Source organism: Trachemys scripta, chromosome 11, assembly GCF_013100865.1.
Source record: "Trachemys scripta elegans isolate TJP31775 chromosome 11, CAS_Tse_1.0, whole genome shotgun sequence".
Taxonomy (NCBI): domain Eukaryota; kingdom Metazoa; phylum Chordata; order Testudines; family Emydidae; genus Trachemys; species Trachemys scripta.
This window is the reverse complement of record NC_048308.1, coordinates 66,804,105-66,825,590: the sequence shown is the minus strand read 5'-3', so window position 1 is coordinate 66,825,590 and position 21,486 is coordinate 66,804,105. Positions and strand designations below refer to the sequence as shown.

The window sequence follows — 21,486 nt, the reverse complement described above, 5'->3', positions numbered from 1 at the left end:
GCTCCTTCTGACAGACCAGAAAAACTTGGCTTGAGAACTCAACATTCCTGTGCTCTGTGCAGTAATCACATCTTACCCCAGGGAGCATTTTACAATTAGGCCAAACAGCTTCACCCTCTTCTAAGGAGAGCTCAGTCTTATGAGAGAAGCAAATGTTTGAATTGCAACATATAATGGCCTGTGAATGCTAAGCATAATCTTCTTTGGGGAGCTGTTCAATTCTAACTCTCCAGATGCGTGAATACGGCTCTGCTCTTCAGCCGCAGTCTTAGCAGAATAGTTCCCACAGAGAGCTTATGGAAGCTGCAAAAGAGATGATGCTGTCTCTGCTAGGAATAAACAAGGTTTGCATGCTGGACTATGTGTGATCTCTCCCATGATCTGATTGTCACTGAGACTTCAGGTTTTGTGTTCTGCTGGTGTCAAATCAGTGTTAATGAGAGGAGAATTCTCTTGTATTTCTAGGTTCTGATTCAGCAAAGCACTTAAACATGTGTTTATGTACCAATAACTTAACTGGATGTGCTTATGTGCTGTGCAGAACTGGTACCCACGTGTCCTTGTCTTCCTTAAAGACCTACTAGTACAAGTGTTTAGGGAAAGGGCCATATTCCACCATAGAGTTATTGGGCCAAATTCACATGCTTGGTATCCACATGGAACTCTGTTTTGCACTGAAAAATCAATGTGGTGGCTTTTTACAGGCGCAGAGCTAATGTGCATTAGCTATCCCACCTGAACAGGGTTTCTCTCGTCGACATAGTTACTGCCTCTTGGGGAGGTGGATTAACTATGGCGACGGGAGAAGCTCTCCCATGGGTGTAGCAGCATCTTCACTGAAGCGGTGCAGCTGCACGGTATGTGAAGGCAAGCACTTGGTGGTGATAGCGGAAGTTCTGAATAACAGCAGGGTAAATTTATGGCCCATAATGACTTGATAAAAGAAGTACTTATAAACAGAGGAGTCTGTAGTCTCTTTGTTTGAGTGCACCTTTGGGATATAAATAAATTCTAAGGTTGTGACTTGTCTGAAACAAATTTTGGTTCCGTTCGAGCCTTGCTACTTTGCACTCTGCTCATCAGTAACCTTGTAATTCGGGCACCAAAAGGGTTGTCTTAGCTCACTTGCCTGTAAAGTGTTTTCACTGCCAGTCTTTAAATCAAGAGTGGATGTCTTTCCAGAGGCCATGCTGTACCTCAGTCAGTTACGGTTTTGATGCCTGAACCACTGAGAGAAATTCTGTAGCCTGTGTTATGCAGGAGGTCAGGCTAGCTGATGTAATGGTCACCGCTGGCCTTAGAAGCTATGACTCTCAATGCACAGTGCTGTAAATCTTCATTCCTTTGCTGTTGTGTACTACAGATAACTTGTAGTGCTCCACAGTGTACCTGTAAATAAATAAAACTGAGGTACATGTGCTAAAGTTCATTTTGTGATGGATTATCTTGCAAGTTAATGAGTAATTTGTAATTAATCTCCTTGCAGTTATGGGGCAGTGTGATCTAGTGGACAGGGCCTGGGACTGGGAGTCTGGGACAGGAGGCACATTTCCAGATATGCCACTGAACTGCTGTTTGAGGATGGGTTGGTCACGTCAGTGACCCGTGTCTCCATTTCCCCACCATTAAAATAGGGGTGACGATAACTTGGCTTCCTTTGTGAAGTGCTCTGAGATCTGACTCAGAGCACAGTGATCTTGTTTATTAAGTTACTGGAGAAAGCAACTGAAATGCAGAATTCAAGAGAGCTCTGCACTCAGTTCTGGCAAAAGTGGGGATTGAGAGGTATGCAGAGAAGCCGGAAGGTGGGATTAAGTTGGAAATGGTCGGCATGTTGGGACAGAGCACCTCTTTCCTGTTATATTGTGTTAAAACATGTCTTGCGTAGCATAGTCATCCAAGCTAGATGAGTTTTACCATATGCCTGTAAAAGATTCAGGAACAGGATCTTTCATTTGTACAACTCTAAGGGCTTGTCTCCACAAGGGACATCCAGAAAATTAATCCAAGTTAGCTAAAGGTGTGAATGTAAAGTGGATTAGTTAAACTGTATTAAATCCCCATGTGGACACACTTGTTCAGAATTAAAGTGGCTTTAATTTGGTTTGCCTTAATTCACTTTGGGAGTGAATTAAAATAAAAGGAATTAAAGACTCTTTTTAATTCTGAGTGAGGATATTCACATGGGGTTTAATGCAGTTTAACTAATCCATTTTACATTCACGCATTTTAGTTCATTTGGATTAACTTTCCTGGAAGTGGAGACAAGCCCATATACACTGCAAGATGAAAGGACAAAGTTACCCTTTAAATGGCTCCAATATTGATGATTTGTAAGTGTAGTTCCTTGAGTGCTGTTGTTGCACAGATGTGACATGAGCCAGCTCTCCCCCATTTAGCCTTTCTCCAGTTGACTAATGTGGATACTTCCAGCCAAAGAACTTTCACTCAGTGGGGAATCTGCCTGCTCTCTACACCAGCAAACCCTTTTAAAAATAGACAGGGCCTAAATTTCTGCTCTTTAGTAATAATCCCTAGCTCCTATCCAGCGCTCTTCATCCATAGATCTCAAAGCATTTTTCAAAGGAGGTCAATATCATTATCCCCATTTTACAGATGGGGAAGGTGAGGCGCATGGAGATGAAGTGACTTGCCCAAGATAACCTAGCAGGTCAGTGGCATAACATGAAATAGAACTCAGGTCTCCTGAGTGATCTATCCACTAAGCCACACTGCCTTCAATCAAGATCATAAAACTAAGTTGTGCCAATAAATCAAACCTGCAAAACAGGCCCTGTAACTGTCCCAGAAATATACCCTCAAACTTCCTCCAAACCCTGCTTTTTGCAGCATATCTGGAAATTAATCTAATTTGGGATTATTTAGGGTCAAGGCATAGGGAGATTTTTTTTTTCCAGAATATGGACATGGATCCAAATTTTGTATCTGATCATGTCTCCAATGGGCTGAACCACATCACTAGCTCAGAACAACCCCTGAAGGCTGGAGCAGTACAGGTCTGGATTTGTATTTTGAAGCTTGAGCCCATATCTGATAATCTTTAGGCTGTTTGACCTAATGTCCTATGTACAACTCCTGAGAACAGCACTGCAAATTAACTTCAAGGGAATAAAGATGGAGGATTGCTTTGGCAGCATGAAGAAAACCCCCTACTAATTAATAAGTTTCCATATCAGGAGGGGGTATTTGATAGCATTTGTCTCTATTCTTTCGCACAACTTTTTGTTCAACTTCCAGTTCTGTGCCAGTCTGGCTCATACTGAATGCCTAGGATTTCCCCACTTCAGTCTGGCATTTAAGTGCTTAGTACATTGCACTGATGATTCCATGGAACTTTTCCAAGTAAATATTTGAACAGCTGAGTGTTCAGATCAACAAGGCAGGCTGGTGTGTGTGTGTGTGTGTGTGTCTGCTAACACAGAACTCACACTTTCTCACAAGCCATGTGTGATACATGGAATTAGTCATCACTTCCCTTTGTGAGCTTTCATTGGTCTGAGACTGAGATTTCCAGGAAAGCATTACCAATCTGATATTGGAACAGTTGCCGTTCAGAGGCAGCAGCATTAAGCAATCCGCAGAAGGGTGTGTGTGGGGGGAGGTTTATAAACTGATTCAGATCACAGCCATCATCTGTCCCCTGCGCCACGCTGGGGAGCAGGATCTGTATGAACTGAATCCAACACAGATGGCTATGGATGATAGGTTGGGAAGAGCTGAGTTGGCCAACTTGACAACTACTTGAATGTGACGTTTTTTGCAGTTGCCCTGGCGTATCCCGCTGTCTGGGTGTCCTTTGCTACAGCCTAGTGGTAGATTCTTGTGACACTTCAGCATGCTGCTACATCTCTCTATCTGGTCCCAGGGCTGCTGACAACCCTTTGGGCAACTCCTATGAAGGAACAAGTAAAGTCTGAACAAACTGGATTGGCATGTTTGCGCAGCATCACAAAACTGCTTGTTCCTTCACTGAAGATCATTGCCAGTGGTGTAGGGATGGCAGAGGTGGAGGAAGCTACATGCTTGTAGTTTGACCACCACTAGAGCACTAGGATAGCACAGAAAATTCATGCAAGAAGCCATGGTTACTTCTTGGGGTCCTGCAGTCTTTAGAACTGTGTTTCAGAGGAAATTCTTATGCTCTCCACTGGTTCCTGTATCTGCTGCTCCTTAGTCTTGCATCAAGGCATTTCTCTAGTTTTCACTGGCATAGAAGGTACCACTATATGCATGATGGAAAGGAGAAAATTATTTTGCATTTGGAGAACCAAGACTCTGAGAATAGGTAAGATCTGCCCACGATCACGTTGGAAATCTGGGTGAAGCCAGGAATAGACTGCAGATGAGTGCTTTGATCATAAATCCATCCTGCCTCTTCTGTGGTGATGTCATTTCTCTGGTTGAAGCACACTTACCACAAGTATGTATCTGTGTAGCCAAATGTTATCTGTAAGAACAGATTGTTTAATAAATGGATTTATTGATCTCCATTATCCAACTCTGCCATTAAAGATGACCCACAAAGGGGGGAAATACTTTTTACTTCTCTAGGATTGATAAAATGTCTGCAGGGGCTTTTAAAAAATTTCCCCTGCTTATTACTTTAAACATTCAGGTTCCACCCACCTTGGAAGACTGACTGGAGAACTAGTAAAATGACAACGTACTAATCACAAGTAAGAGCTCTGCAGCCAAGAGTGAGGATTTTTAGATTGCTTTAATATGTTTGGGTTTCATTTGCTAACACCTTTTTAACATCAATGTCCAATAAACATTTGGGAGAAAGGACATCTGTGTTAAAGATAACCATTGATGAATATTCCATTAAGGTACAAGAGCTCTCAGTTCTGACACATCTAGGGTCAGGCCTGGTTTGGTTGATTCTATGCAAGTCAACATTCCTGATATTTCTGACTGTTCGTCTGTACCGTTTTTTCTCTCCCTGTGAGGTGGTAAGTCACTCAAGGGATCAGATCCTCAGCTGGTAAATTACCATAAAGCCACTGAAGTCACGGCCACGTGTCTGGATGCTCAATTTTCTCATTCAATAAGAATTTGGAAGCAAATTCTCCCTCTTCCCCCCCCCCCCCCCCAAGTGAGACTATTTTCATTAATATGAAAGGGAGGTTTATAAACTGATTCAGATCATCTGTCCCCTGTGCCTTTCTGAAGGGCTGTAGTATTATGTGAGTGGCAGAACAAGAAGGGTTTGCTTGCTGCCATTTGTGAGGTTGCCTATACCATTTTGTAGGAATACTACTACTCAGCCTGAGCGGTACAAGGATCAGTTAGTCAATGTTTTTGCAGCATGTTGAACTAAGTAGTAGAAACAGAGGCACAGAGATGAAGTTACTTGTGCAGTGTGGCACAGCTGGATGAGAACTCTCGACTTGGGAGAGCCGTGCAAAGCGTGTTCAGCTTGGGCTTGAGAATCTTCTCCCCTTTTCAGGGGTTTCTGGTGCACTCGGACCATGCTCCTCCAAAGCTTTGCAGAAGTTCAGACATGCTCCTTTCAGAGCCTGTCCTCCTTTGAAGCTTCCCCAGCTATCGTGGGGACAGCTGCAGTTGTGTATGGTGACCGCAGCCTGTTGGTGGGGACTCTGAGTCAGAAAGTTACAGGGAGTAACAGCTTAAAAGGTTGGCTTTACCTAAACCCTCCTTGGAGTTTAGATGCACAGAACTCCTTGTGAGTGGCAGAAGGGTGGAATAGGAAAGGGGACACAGTGCTAGTGACTCGTTTCTGGTTCTCTTCAAAAAGCTTTGTTAGGCCGAGCTAGGACCTCTTGCTTCTTTTGCACCATTATTTTTATTATGGTAGCACCTACAGAACTCAGTCAAGACCTGATTTCCCCTGTTGTACTAGACAATGTTCAGGAACATCCTAAGACAGTCCCTGTACCAAAGAGCTTCCAATCTGAATAGACAAGAAGTAAAAGGGGAACCAGAGGCACAAAGAAGTGAGTGACTTGCTCAAGATCACGTAGCAAGTTAAAGGCAGAGCCAAGAATAGAAGCAAGCTCTCCGGACTCCCAGTCCAGTGCCCCACCCACAAGACCACGCTGCCTCTCTGCTAACTCGTGCTCTGGTACACCACTTCCTCTTCTTCCCCTTGTAGTAGCAAGTGCTGCTGCGTCCTGCCCCGAACAGCTGTACAAAGCCCCTAAAGCCACCAGCTGCGGTGTTCTAACCTAGCCAAGGGCCTTCTCCTTCCCACCTGTCACCTCCTCCCTACACCTCATTTTCAACCCTGGGAGCTGTGACTGCTATTACACAAGAGTCCTAGGTTGTGGCAGGAGCTGTGACGTGTTTCCATACCGATGTCATGGTTACCAGTCAAGTGTGTGTTTTCCATTCCTTGGCTCTCGCTTGAGGCTGTACAGCAGTGATGGGAATCCATCACTCTGTTAATAGTCTGCTGCTGTGTTCAACAGGTGCAAACATTAAAATGGCCCAACATTTAGGGAAGGGGGGTCAATTTATTTAATTTTCATAGAAGCAAAACCAACTTAACTTCCTAAAGGAAAGAAGCTGCTTTCTGCAAGATGGTTGGCAAAACAGGAAGTGCCCGTAGTGAGCGTTTTCCCAGGGTCTCTTCTCACTGTCATGCTTTTGTGCATTGTTTACAAAAACTCTTCAGTCTTGTTTCAGCCCTTTGTATGCCTTCTTTATATTCAAAAAGGGATGGGACATTTATATAGATAAAAAGAATACCCAGCGTTAAAATAGTTAATGCTAACAAAAATGTTAGATGGGAGCTAAACCATATGCTTATCAGGAGTGTCACAGACAACCTGCAGTACATAGCAATTCCGACTAGACTGTAGGCACATGCACCCTCTAATTCATCAACGAGGGAGGTTTGATGGCTTCAAAGGTTGTAATAAGATGCGTCACCTTTCACTTTTAGGTCACTAGTTCTATCCAGCCCATATTAATATTAACTGCCTCTGTTAACCATCAAACAGTCAGAGGCTAATTTGACATAAGTTGGTTGTTGGCCTGCTCTCTGTGGACAGTCACTAAAATTGCCCTCGCCTTTGGCACCTCTGAACGCCCAGTCCACGGAAGAAGCCAAGAAGTGATCCTCAGGGTAGGTTCATCATGAGATGGCATTGTTCGATTCTGAGACGTTAAAGGCATTAGAACATCTGGTCTGACCTTAACACAGGCCAGAGAGTTTGACCCAGATATTCCAGCACTGAGCCCAATAATTTGTGTTTGTCCAAAGTCTATCATCCAGAAAGGCAGCCAGAGATGGAGAATCCACCCCTACCTAGCTGCACCACAGTTAGTGTTGAGCAGCAGTTTCTGCGTAAAGGTGAGATGAAGCTATTACCCAGGCAGTGGGGGAGCAGGGGAGGAGAGTTTGCTGTTGCTGCCTGTGTTATAGCCTTTAAATGTTAATGGAATAATTCAGTAACTAAAGATTTTAAAAGAAAGTGGCAGCCTAGTTTCTAAACAAAACAGACAATGGAACCAATTCTGCTGTTCCGCTGGGGTAAATCAGGAGCAGCTCCTTTGACACTAATGAAATTGCTCTGGGTTTACATTAGAGAGCAGTTTAGCCCAGTAATTCTAAGTGTAATTAAAGAAAGACCTGAATGAACATTGCTTTGCTGCAGATGGGTTCTAGCAAGGTTCCTGTTAACATAAAATTCAGGTGGAGAGCGAGATCAGGGGTTTCTGGGGTGATTAGTATACAGTAGTGGTTTTCAACCTTTTTACATTTGCGGATGCCTAAACAATTTCGAATGGAGGTGCAGACCCCTTTGGAAATCCTAGACATAGTTTGCAGACCCCCAGAGGTCCATGGACTGGTATAAAATAATATGGTACAAACACTTTCCACTCATCCAGGGCTCCTAATAATAGAAACTAGTTGGATTCATCTCAAATGAGCAAATCATTTGTATATTTAAAATTTATTTGTCTAAAGAGGAGGTCAGAGATTCACTGCTTATTTTTTGCATAGATCTTTCCTTCCTTCCTTCCTTTCTTGTTAATACTTTGGGTCATGAGGACATTGGGAGGATTCCAAGGGATCTCTGCCAAAAAAGGGCCGAGACAGTATGTGCCTCGCGCTGGAAAGGCTGAGGTTTGGGGGTTGTTTTTGCTCTCCAGGTTGCAGTCAACTTCCCCTCGAGCTCTCACTTACAAACTGCAGTCTCTTTCAGTTAAAAAACAATCTCTTTCCCTTCTCACTGAGACAGAGTTCACATCATAGCGTCCAGGCTGCGTCACAAAAGAGAGGACTTCCAGGTTGTTACTGTATCCTCTACTTTTCAGAACTTAAATGGCGTATCGGGTCATGTGCAAAACTGGAACAATGAGGCCATTTTCAGGCTCCAAGGGAGGAGGTGGGGAAGGGAAACACCTTTGCTTTTCTTTGCAGATCAGTGAATAGCACCAGTACTTTCTTGGCTAAGAATGAAGGATTTCTTCCTACTCCCAGGCTGGGGAAAAAACCAGCATAAGCTGCTGTGTGCTAATATGAATTTCCTCTGCTTTCCTGACATAGTCATGAATTTATCTTAACATCAGTGATCTCTCACTCAAAATAATCTCAGAGGAGTTCCTTTGATTATATTTGAGCAATAGGGGGAAACAGATCATTCACTTGGAGCGCTGCAGTCTTTTCTTGGCTGGCTGCATACAGAAGTACAGAAATGTTCTGTCTGTAACCAGAGAAGCTGGGGTCCAACATTTTCAAACCTGATGCCTAAAGTCTGGATCCTAATCAGAGTTAGTTGCTCAAAGAGGGGCCTGATCTGTACTGGACACCCTCAAGTCAGCACCTCTAAAAACCAGGAGACTTCTAATTAGGAGTCTAACCTTAGCACCTGGGTTGACATTATTTTTGGCATAAGTATCTAATCCTATTTGTTACAAACAAATACGAATACTTGAGTCACCTCAGTGGTTTGTAGGTACAAAAGAACGTTTCATTAACGCAACGTCTTAAAGTGACTTTCTTTAAAGGCTGCTTTGCTAGCGTACCACAAGGGCTGGACCCGGTTCTCAATTAAAGCAATGGAAATTTCCCCCACTGATTTGAATTACTGGATCAGGGCCTAAACTGATGTGTGCTCCTTTGAGAGAGAAATCTTGCCCAGGATGCTGCATATCTGGGAAACGAGATTCTGATCTTATGGGTCTGATAGACAGCCAGAGATCAGGCAGTACTACTCGGTGAACTCATCTGATTTCGCAGTGCGATTGTGACATGCAAACAGGATTTTTAACCATCATTCAAATACAAGAATTCAGACTAGACTTAGGCCAGGAAAACACTTGAAATTGAAAATCACTCGGAGCCCACCTTGGAGATCGATTGTATGACAGCAGGTGCTAGGGTTACACACGCGTTGGTATTGGACACTGCATTACAGAGGCAAATTCTGACCTGGGGCACTGCAGATACTGCCTATGTATGATTTCAGCAGAAGATGTAGGAGTGAAAATTGAGTGTGTGTTTTATGGCTTGGCTTCTTTATATCTTTCAGACCAATGAGGCAGGCAATAGGAGGGGTTAGTGCCTCTGTTCTTATCTAGGATCCTGCTTCCTAGATGTGGGTCATCTTGTGCTGTCTCTTCTTCCCCGAGACCTGGTCACCGTTCCAGCGTGCTTTGTTCCCTAGTCAGAGTCCTTGAATCTGTTCTAAGTTCACTTCCTTTGATACTGCCCGCAGGCTACCGAGGCTCTTGCTAGATGGTGGTTGCTAGTCCTCTCACATACTATAGCTGTCCAGTTCCAGGAGTGGGGAGCTTGCAGCTCTGCTCTCATGTCCCCAGCTTCATACTCGCAGGGCCGGATGTGTGACTGAGGAGCACTTAGTGCAGCGGGGTGGGCCAGTGTGTACACCTTTGCACTCCCTGATCTTAGAGCCACTCTTTACCAGGCCAGTCCCTAGGGAGAAGTGAGATCAGCCTACAAACGGGGGCTGCCACAATCATGGGGATGGTTCTCTTGGTCTGGGTGTCCTAGTCCCAGTTCTAAACCCAGGCGTAATAGTAACTGCAGGGCTGTTTCTGTTCTTGGCCCCTTTTCTGGCTCGTGTGCCCATGGGTGAGTGCTGTGCTGGCGTTCAGCTTTAGTCACACATGGGCATCGTGACAAGGAGAAAGGGCAGGTGACTACCAAGTAATGAGCAGAGAGAATGCACCTGCTTGACTCTGTGCTGGAAACTGAGGCTGATATGTTCAAAATCAGCTCAGGGATTTCACTCCTAATTCCATGAACTTCAGTGGAAGAGGTGTGGCTAAATCCCCCTACGTAGCTAAGCTGAAAATCTCTTCCTGAAACTCTTGTGCATTAACAAGGTAAGATCTGGATTTCCCGGTCCTGTAAACCTAGTTCATCACAGATGCAAGGAGTCAGCAGCTCACACCCACCTGCCTCTGTGACGTGGCAGGGCGAGGGAGTTCATTAGTGAGTCAGAAGAAAATGAGTGAGATGTTCTTGTCTTCATCCTTTCTTGCCGGAGCCTCAATTTGATGGCCCACGCCCCACCCTGCTGTAAATATGACTGGTACCCAAATGTCTTGAATCATCCGTGGAAGAACATGGTGTCCTTCTGCTCAGTGCACCTAAGGCCATTTCCCATTTCAGTACAGAGGTGCACGCAGTAATTACACACAGCGCCCTAAGTATGAATGTGCTAGACGTGCAATATGGAAACATCACATCCAGTTTGTCTCCTAGTAACACGCAGGTGTTGTCACGAGTCATTTGAGGTAGAGCTGGTATTGAGGGCTATTGTGCCAGGCAAACTTCACTTCCATTATAAGACCCTGTTTACAGTTGCCTTTAGCTTTGCCAAACTGTAATAGTTCAGGCTGAAATTTCCTTTTGTCAGGTGTCTGCCTGAGGCTTTTTTTCCAGAGGGGTGTGAGTGAGGGAGTTGTTCAGCTGACTCCAATTTCTTACAATAACTTCACTGAGAAGCTCAAGCATGCTCAAGCTTTGCAGCAGGGACTTGATATTTGGCAGGAAGGTTGTCCTGGTGCCAGGGATGTGGCTTGGCCAGATTTTCACAAGCAGGGTTATACGCTTCTGAAAATCTCCGTTCCCACAAGCTCAGAAAACGGTGGTGACCTCTCTGAAGAGTCTGTCTTCACTGAGCTCACTCCATCACCTCCCAGCAGAGCTGCTATGTGCCAGCTAGACTAGGCATGTGCCATCCCCGCTGTTGTGACTGAGCGTGCTGCATTCAAGAGCTGCTGGGCCGAGCAGGACTCTCCCTGCCACATCTCCTCCTCATTGCGGAGGCCACTGTGGCCTCTGGATCCAAACTGAGAGCATGAAGATACTGTGTTCAGTGCTGCAGGTGCCGAGGCAGTGAGGAGGAGCCGTCAGTCTGAGTGGAATTCAGAGGTGTGAGAGCCATGGGTCTGGCAAAGGTCTCGGGGGTGGGGGCAGTGAAAGCAATCTGAGGATGAGTTGGGGGCAGAAGGATCCGTAACCCCCAGAACACACACCCTTCCAGAACTGGGACTAGAACCCAGACTTCCTGAGTCTCAACAGTCCTGTGCAGACTAGTAAATAGCTGTGAGACCCAGAGACAAAGAGAGTCTCATCCCCTTGTATGGGCTGCTCCACACAGAAAATAACAGCCTCCTACTGCTATCCGTTACTCTTTTAGCTCAGTGCTGTGGATCTAAACATCTCAACCTTGCTGATGACTCGGGGGGGTGGGGGGAGGGAGGGAGGGAGAGGGGCACAGAAGGAGGTGTCAATATGGTTCCATAGAATGGAATTTCTGCTTTTCAGTTTCTCTTAAAAACTCACTTTTCTGTGGTTTTGCTGCAGGACTCTTGGGGGTGGAGTGGGCTGGAGAACTAGGGATGCAATGTCCTCGCGAGCAATAAAATCGAGTAATTGAGAGCACATGGGATTTTTGGATATTTTTGGTTTTAATTCCAAACTTTTAAAAAACACTTTAAAGGAGCATGTGTATGTGAAAGATTATAACATGTCTGACCCTATCAATTGAGAGCAGAGACTGAGCCTGCTCCACTTGTCCAAACCTTCTGCTAACTATGATATTTCTGGGTAAAAAGCAAACAGAACTCCCCACCTCCATCTGCACTCAAACTTGATCAAAATACCCAATTGATTTTAATTCACACCTTCCCCCCCCCCCAGCTCCTTATTTCAGTGCAAGTTTGTGGGGTGGATTCCCTTTAAAAATCCCAACGTATTAAATCGAAATAGGACAGAATGTGATGTGTTTGGTTTTGTTTTTTTTTAACCCAAAATTAAAACCAATGTTATTTTGGAGCAAATTTGAGCAAAAGCAGCCTTTAGGAAAAAACAAAAACAAATATTTAAAGTGGTTTTTAATGCCTGTTTAAAATTTAAAAAAGAGAAAATGGGACCTGATCCCAATATCTGCTGGTCACCTTTAAAAGCTAAATTAGCATTTCACTATTAGTGATTATCTATTAAAAATGACAAGTTTCTCTTGCACACTTTCTGTGTAATTGTAGGAAAATTATCAACATAATGCATTTTACTGGCAGATCACTCTCCCTTCTTTAATTGATCCAGACGTGCTCTATAATTTTAGTTAATGGCTCTTAAATTTCTGGAAATTAAAACATATATAAAAATTACTTTGATTAAAATGGCATAATAAACAAGATGTATACGAATGTGCAGGGAAAGGTACATTGTATACAGCTGTCTGTAAGTCTTTATTACAATGGCGAAATGGGATTACAAAGTCAGGCATACAATGCAGCTTTGATTGGCTGTTGGTAACATCTGTCTCCTCCATAATGGCTATTAAACATAAGGATCTGATCTCACATATGTAATTAACTGGTTTTGAGTGTAATGAAATGTCCAAGTGTTCTCTCCCCCCCCCCCCCCCCCACACACACACAGTTCTTTTGTAGATGGCTTTGTGCCTTTTTAAGTGAGGCGTCTGTTTTGTTTTTAGAGGGGGAAAGAAGCTGAACCATCACTGCTTAAACTTTCCAAAAGTCTTCACCCTGTGAGCAGAGGTCAGACTTGGAAATATACAGCCCAAAAGATGAAAGTTATGAGTAACTGGAACAAAGTGATTGATCACCTAGGTTTACTAGTATCAGAGGGGTAGCCGTGTTTAGTCTGAATCTGTAAAAAGGAACAGAGGGTCCTGTGGCACCTGAAAAATGGAACTAACGTTCAGGTATCCATTTAACATGTTTATATTAGTAATCAGGCGTAGCAAAGGACAGAGTGTATTTTGGATGACTAGTTACTATGTTAAATGGATACCTTAATGTATAACGGGTCCAACTCAACCTCAAATATACAACTGCATACTTGGATTGGAGTATGCACTGTGGGAGTGCCGGGCCACATGCACTGTGGGAGTGCCGTGATTACTAGGGGAATCTTACTTTTGTTGCATTCCCCATCTGGTGTGTGCACAGTTTTGATGTTGTATAAATAAGTGTTGGCATTTAATCTCTGTAATGTCAATTGAAACACTAATGCACAAATAGCTATACTAATGTCACTCTTACAGTTCCAGGGTCAAAATTTACTCAGGTGTGGGATACCAGATTAAAAGATTAGTACAAAATGACACTAAAAACCTGGATACTTTGTATTCCTCAGCACAACAAATTGCATAGTAACTGTAAATTGAATGGAAATCGCATATGCAAACCTAGTTGTTCAGTCATTTTTAACTGTTAATGTTGCCCATTAGCTTGAAGACTACTCCTCAGTACCAATAAGTCCTGGCTTGTAAAAAATCAGCCATTTCTGAGTTAAGCATGGACAAAACAAAGATCTTGCTTTTTTGGCTAGTTAAATAATAGTGGCCCAGGTTTTCTAAAGGGCTCAATTTCTATTGTTCTCTGAGCCCTGGTCTACACTGGGGGGAGATCGATCTAAGTTACGCAACTTCAGCTATGTGAATAATGTAGCTGAAGTCGACGTTTTTAGATTGACTTACTGCGGTGTCTTCACCGCGATGAGTTGACTTCTGCCACTCCCCCGTCGACTCTGCCTGCGCCTCTCACAGCGCTGGAATACAGGAGTCAATGGGAGAGGGCTCGGGGGTCGATTTATCATGTCTAGACTAGATGTGATAAATCGATCCCCACTGGATCGATCGCTGCCCGACGATCCGGCAGGCAGTGTAGACATACCCTAAGCACTTCTGAAAATCTTCATTTAGATGCCTAAATGGGAGCTGAGCTCTTCTGCAAATCTGGCCCTGGCCTAATTGAAATGTCACTGGGTTATGCTCAAACTTTAACAACAAAATCACAAATCCTGTGGGTTGTGATCACACACAGAAAATTGTAACCCAAAGGTGCCGTTTCTTTGGCAGTTAGAAGCCTGGGAAAATCAGAAGTTGCAATGGAAAGTCTGGTATCAGTAGACAAGAGATCATCACAGGAACAACTTTTTGTGTCTCCAAATTCCAGGAAAAGCTCTTTGATGGGAGGATATATCTAGGGCTTCAGACCAACTGAGTGGGAGTGGAAATGAACCAGTTCCTTCCAGAACACCTTGTTTTGCATCCTGGGATAGCATTGCAGAATCCAGCAGAGGGCTGGGCTCTGTTTCTAGATTATTCCCCACTTTCTCTCCCCTGCCCCAAATGAGGAGTTCATTTTCAGCTATTGGACCCATAAATCATTGGCAAAGTTTTCAAAAATTATAGGCTAAATTCTGCAATACAGTACAACTTGAAGACCATGGAGTTTCTTGGGGATTATACCAGTGTAACTGAGGACAGAATACATTCACGAGGACACCCAAGTTTAACTCGTTGAGTAGAGCTTGTCCATGTTTTGAGAGAGCAACCTAACTTCCACTGAAATAAATGGGAGTTAGGTCAGTGACTTCACTGGGAAAAGAACTGGGTCCAACTGAGACTGGCTGAAATGTTCTGGTCCGTTTGTTTTTGATGGGGGGGGAAATGGCCTTTTCTGGGGGTGGAGGAATGGAAGTGTTCTGGTTCTTTGACAGAAATAGAAGCGTTTTGTGGTTTTTAGCTTTCTGTTCTTGATTTTTAAAAAAATCTTGCTTCAGCATTTTTTCACTGACAATACTTCGCACTTTTCAACCAGCTGTAGGTCCAAAGCTATGGAAAGATGAGCCCATATTTTAAAATGCAGTTACACTGGGCCTTGTGATTAGAACTTAATTATGTTGATGCTTAAGACAAACTCATGTCCATTCTCCCATAGCTGTGGCAAGAAGGTTAAAATAGGAAAAACTGATTTTAGTTGGTAAAGTAAGCAGCTCTGGCTCTAAATCCACACTGGAAACAGACCTGTGGAGTGAGCCGTTACTGTCATAGACCTATGAATGTGGTTGGGTCGCCAGGAGTACAAATCGCTGGAAAAGAGCCATGTGGGACGAGCTGTGCAGAGTGAAGAAGGCTGAATCTGTTCTCCCCTTGCCTTGCAGGAATGGCAAAAACTGAACTACGACATCTATACCTTGCGGCAAATCCGAAGGGAAGTGAGAAGCAGATGGAAGCGTATTTTGGAAGAATTAGGTAAACCTGAGGTCGTGGCTATTTTATTTGCAGCAGGACAGCTGTTCAGCAAAGGCTGTTACTGACGCCTTCATATCTTGGGATAATCTCTTCCTCCCCCCCCCCTGTTTCTTTTGTTTTGCATAGATGCAAAATGACGTAGCCACCAAGGCTTCACTGAAGAGGGGTGCAGTTGGAAAGAGGTAGCGCAGAGGGACACTGGGTCCTTTCCCTCCCACCACGCAAAGGAGTGCTGGGCTGTGGCTCTCCGCAGCTGCTCATGGGCGGGCGGGCTTGGAGGAGGGGTCTGGCCACTGGCTCTGTAAACTCTGGGTGGGTCCACTAGTCAAAAAGTTGCCTTTGTGGTTACACGGAGTGGCGGTAGGTGCTCCACGAGATAAGAAAGGGGGTGACCCAGGGCAGGTGCAAGGATGTTTCATGCCCTAGGTGAGCTCTCCCCCCCCGCCCCCCCCCCCCCCCGAGTCCTGTGGCCCCTCTCCGCCTCCCCCCCCCCCCCGTGGCCCCCCCCCCCCCCGCCCGGGGAGCTGTGCGGCAGCTCCCCGCCCCAGCTCACCTCTGCTCCGCTTCGTCCCCAAGCACGCTGTCGCTGCTCCACTTCTCCTGCCTCCCAGGCTTGCGACGCCAATCAGCTCTTTGGCGTCTGGGAGGGAGAGAAGCAGAGCGGGGCGGCGTGCTCAGGGGAGGAGGCAGAGCAGAGGTGAGCTGGGGCGGGGAGTTCCCCTGTGTGCCGCCCCCTCCCTTACTTGCTGCAGGAGGCCCTCCCCGCACCCCCCCGGCCCCAGCTCCCTCCTCCTAAAGATCTGGCCACTGCGGTCGCCGCCGAAGGACCCGAAATGCCACCCCCCAAATGCTAGCGCCCTAGGTCGCCTAATGGGTTGCACCGGCCCTGGGTATCCCCTCTACCCCGCCACAACATGCATGGTGTTCATCTATTTAACACCTGCATCGTGATCCAGTATACAGTATACTCCCATTTATCCAAACCCCTATTATCCGAACCGCTGCGTTCTCCAGATCCATTTGCTGTCTCCCAGGCATCTCAGGGCCAGGACTGGGGGGAGGAGGAGGAGGATGAGCCCCCATCTTTGAGCTGCAGAGGGCTCCTGGTGACACCCAATACCTGGAGGTGCAGGGGAGGGCCGAGGATCTGCAGGCCTAGCAGAGTCCTGGCCAGGGGTCTCTGCTCTGCCCCACACCTTGTGCCTGCAGGAGTCAGATGTCGCCGGCCCAGTGGCAGTGCAGGGAACCTCTGTAGTCCGGCTGTCATGGGAGTGAGGGATCAGGGCAGACACTCTGGCCAGGACTGCAGAGGAGAAGAATGAGCCGCCAGCCCTGGGGGAGGCCACCCTGCTGCTGAATGGCTGGCTGGGTCCAGCCTCCTTGATTAACCACATTCTGATTATCCAAATAAAATCCCTGTCCCCAGGCTATTTGGACAATGGGGTTGGGGATTATCCTGTCTTTTTAAGAGCAAGGCAGCTCAGAATGAAAGAGCACTGATCTCGTTAAAACTACATTTTCCCCAAAGCTTTTTCTGATGAAAGTGATGTGAAATTATCCATTTTTCCTCCTCTGGTTAATACTAGCAGATCTGAAGAACCGTAAAGAAATTTTAAATAGGGTTTAAATGAATCAAACTACTTGGCAATGCCCTTTTCTTTCCACTGCTTTGCCTACTTGTCCTGGAAAGAGTTAAATCCACCTTGTGATCCAAACACATCTGGCTGGTCCTCTGGAGGAAACTGCAATGATATGTGGGGCTAGAGTCCCCATGGCCTTGTGTAGTTATTGACACCTGGGCAAGATCGATGCAAAATTTCGGCAGATCAGGAAGGCAGTGATTTGCACTTCTCACGTGGAAGTCTCTCTCTGGCACAGGGGAACTGGATCCCTCACGTGTCAGTTCCTGGGCTTTTTGATTTTGCAAAGACGTGACCACTAAGAGCAAAGGAATTTTGTTTTCCCAAACGTGATGATGGAGGGAATCTTATGCACTGAAACTGTGAATCATTGTTAACCTTTATCAACCAGACTTGGTTAGCTTCTACACACCGCTTATTACAGATCCATAATGCACTGAGCTCCTTAGATATAAAGTACTACACTAGCACAAAATCCTTTTCAAACACTAACACCTCTGTGATGTATAAGAAATCCTCTACCTATCTTCCCCTGGGCTGGGGAAACATGAGACACAAATCAAGTAATTTGATGGGCCTACGCAGGAAGACAGTAGCAAAACTAGATATAAACCACCAGATCTCCAGACTCCCAGTCCCATGTTTTAACCACAAGCCCATACAGACCAACTTTATCAGTAGAACCTTTATGACGCTGTAATCCCAGACTTCCTGGGGCCAGGGTTATGGGTAGATCACAGATTACATGCCAAGTCGCTTTCTTCCCACAGATGCTACTCTTTTTAAAAAAAAAAAAAAAAAAAAAAAAAAAGCTGACTGTTTCAGTCCCAAACAACTACCTGCACTTTTTACTCTTGCAGTGTTGCTTTTTCCCTTCAGTTGGTTGGCTTTTTTAAAAAAAATTTTGGCCTGAAAGGTGCTGAATATGTTCAGTTGTATCAGCAACATTGGGGCTTGCTGGATCACGAAAAGAGCAGGGCACCCACCTACACTGAACGTACTCACTGTCTATGTACACGGAGCAGTCAAAGACTGAATCAGCACAAGTAAAGGCCCCTTAATCAGAAAAGCACAATGCACGTGTTGCAGTTTCAAATGTTCTCTCACTGGTGGCCTCCCGTTCACCCTACAGCAAGGGTACACAGTGAAGTCTGCTCAGAGGAAATGCTAGTTCATTTTATCCAAGTGTGATTTATTTTTCCTGTCATGGGGTATAAAATAGGAACACTAAAAGGCAAACACACAAGGCAGAGGGGGAATAGCGAACCTCCAAATATATACCGAGCTGTCTACCAGGAGAGAGCTGGATTGGGTTGGTTGGTTCTTTGCAGTAATGTTATTGCCCACTTACATCCTGCCATGTTTTGTGCCTTTCATTTAAACTGGACTGATCATCTCTGTTGTAGGGTTTCAGAAGGAAGCAGACTCCCTGTTATCGGTGACTAAACTGAGCATCGTCAGCGATTCTCAGAACATGAGCAAAGCCCGGGAGATCCTGTTAAAGCTCTCTGAGGAGACAAACATTTTCCCCAAAAGCTGGGAGCTCTGCGAGCGATACCTCTTTGTGGTGGTAGGTAGATAAATGTTCCTATTTTCTCTAACCCGCTCTGTCTCTGCTAATAAGGTCACAAAAATGGCATGAGTAGTGAAATGCACAGGACCAAAGCCCCGTGTACCTCAGTCTCCCAGATAGGACTGTTCAGTCCAAGATTGCACTGGTGGCTGGCTTGGGCACAAATGGAAACATGTCTGCACTGTAGACCATGACCCTGATTCAGCCGGGAGTTACTCCAGTTTTATGCCATTATTTCTCTTGGAGCCAGGACACTGGCATGACACCATGAAGGATGAGGCCTTATGTCTTTTCAAGCGTGTCTGAAGAGGGCATTTTTGAATGGATACCAGCAATTCTGACGACTCCATTATTTTGACAGGATCGTCTTATTGCACTGGACGCTGCCGATGAATTCTTTAAGATGGCCAGCATCGCCTATCCAAAGAGACCCAGTGCTGTGAAAGTGGAAGACCATCAGAAAGAAATGCAGCACATCCTTGCTCCATTGCCCTGAAGAGACTGCTTGGGCAGGAGGTGTGCTGGGTTTCCATTCCCTCATGGGAGTTGGTTCACCCGCTGAGGTTAGCCGAAGCGACGTGATTTCTTTCCTTCGGAGGACAAGCGCAAAGTGCCCAAGTAAAATGACTTTATTGTGAGCAAGAAGCGCAAGGGTGGAACAATCAAAAAGATCCATGGGGGCTAAGAGTGGGCCTTGGTGCAGGGATGTCTCCCGGTGGAAAGGAGCAAGTGCTGCTATGAACCTGAGTTCTGCGGGTGGAAGAATATACGAGCCCAATCTCTGAGCAAGGACATGGGGGTGTGTTTGGGGAGGAGGGGAACCCACTGTACAAAGTGTTGTAAAGGCTGGGATGCCTTTAGTTAGAGCAGCATATAAAGTTCTGTATTTCCGGCGGCTCCCAGTGGCATCTCATAACTGGATGTTCCCTACATTGTCCTTTGTAGTCAGGAGAACCTCTGAGGGAGGCTACTTTTTTTTTTTTTTTAAACCGCCTTTGACTAGAAACATATTAAACCTCTCTCCATGGTGGTGACTAAAATGGACTGTATTGTGCATTATGTAAATGAGACTTTATCTTCCCCCATTCCCTCAGCAGCCAAGCTAAGACATGTGGGGGCTGATCACTCTCGGCAGTGGGAAGGTTCAATAGGCAGCGAGCGGGTGAATAAGTTTGTGAGTGGATTTAGTTGCGCGTGTCAAGGACTGCACTTGTCCAATAATAAGATTTTGACACGGGTATGATTTCTCATTTCTTCAGCAGCTCTACACAAAGAGAACATTCCTTTCCTTCTTATTTATTCAGCCCTGTAGCTACTCTTGCAGGTGTGGTGGCAGAAAATCAACTCCTATTCCTTCGGCTGGCATCTCCCCTCCCGAGATTGAAAACTGCTTGTTCAGCATTGAGCTCTGTAACCCAAGCATGAAGCCAGTGCTGAGATGAAGGATCCTTATTCCAAGCTTAGCTCCCAGTGAGATTCTGTTCTAAAGACTTGTTTTGCAAAGCACGTGTGATGCTGGGTTATTGAAACCTTTTCATTGGATCTCTGTAAACAAATCGGCCACGACCTTCCAAAGTGACTAGTGATTTTGGGATGCCTCCGTTGTTTGATACTCAACTTGACTCTTTAGAGGAAACTGGTTTTCAGGGTGTGCTAAGCACTAACCTGTGAAGAGCAGGCCCCTTTAAGGTACCTCTGGTTGGGCACCCAAAATCACTAGCTGCTTTTGGAAAACCTTGGTCGTCATAACTGCATTATTTTAAACGGGGGAAAAAAGATGAGCGTATTGTGCAAGAAAGAGCGTGTTGTTACAAAGCTTGTGACATGAGATTTTTTTTAATAATGACCCCTACTATGTCATCTTGCTCTTTTATCTGGTAATAAGCAATAATTTTAAAACACTGGATGTTAAGAATAAGTAGGAGTTCTTGTTCATCAGTGGTTAATAGAACTGCTGCAGAGGGGCCAGCTGAAAGAGTTGGTTTCATTGGAGGCTTCCCAGGAAATAATATAACGAGAGAACTTTTATTTATACCTACAGTGTTCAAATATATATGAATTGTAAATATTTGTCAATCTTCCTGGAAAATTTTTGTCAGTTCTGTACATTGATGAAACCTTACTTTAATAAACACAAAGTTCTGTGACAATCAGGCAAAGTTCTCATTTGAGGGGGTGTCTGCCTCCACGGGGACCTGCTCAGTGACTTTCTCAACCAAAAAAAAGTGCAGTTTCACTACTGCTTGAGTGGCTGGGGGAATGCAGAGCATCTACTTCATGCATCTGTATCAGATGCTCGGGGGGTGTCTATGCTAGAAATGCACCAACTGTGCCGCTGTAAAGCAGACACTTGCTACAGAGACAGAAGGAGTAGTTCTGTCACTGCAGGAAGTCCGCCTCTCTGAAAGGCAGTAGCTAGGTCAATCAAAGAATTTGTCACTCTGCTGCCTACACCATGGCTTAGGTCAGCTTAATTACTCAGCACTGGGAGTGACCGTTTTCACAGCCCTGAGCGATGTAGTTAAGCCAGCCTAACTTTGTGTCCCTTGTGCAGTTCAGCAGGCGTTCCCCCACCCCCATAAGGAGTACTGCTGAGATTTTCAAAGGAGCCTGTGAGGATTAGGCACCCCAGCCACCTTGGATGTCAACACCTCACTCGCTCAAACTCCTCTGAGCATCTTGCCCTTATGGGGGAGGAGGTGCAGTTTAAAGGCACAAACAGCAGCTAGGGGCTAGATTC

General features: G+C 45.3%; 1 protein-coding gene across 2 annotated transcripts in view; it reads left to right on the top strand.

The window, feature by feature from the left end:
• MREG (melanoregulin) overlaps positions 1 to 20,896 on the top strand; it is a 42,608-nt gene extending 21,712 nt beyond the window's left edge. For both annotated transcript variants that reach the window (XM_034785609.1, XM_034785610.1), the window contains exons 3-5: positions 15,443 to 15,533; positions 18,580 to 18,743; positions 19,108 to 20,896. In XM_034785609.1, the coding sequence (XP_034641500.1) occupies positions 15,443 to 15,533; positions 18,580 to 18,743; positions 19,108 to 19,242 (390 nt within the window). In that variant the 3' untranslated portion in view covers positions 19,243 to 20,896. The remainder of the gene's footprint in view (positions 1 to 15,442; positions 15,534 to 18,579; positions 18,744 to 19,107) is intronic.
• Positions 20,897 to 21,486: the final 590 nt, after the last annotated feature.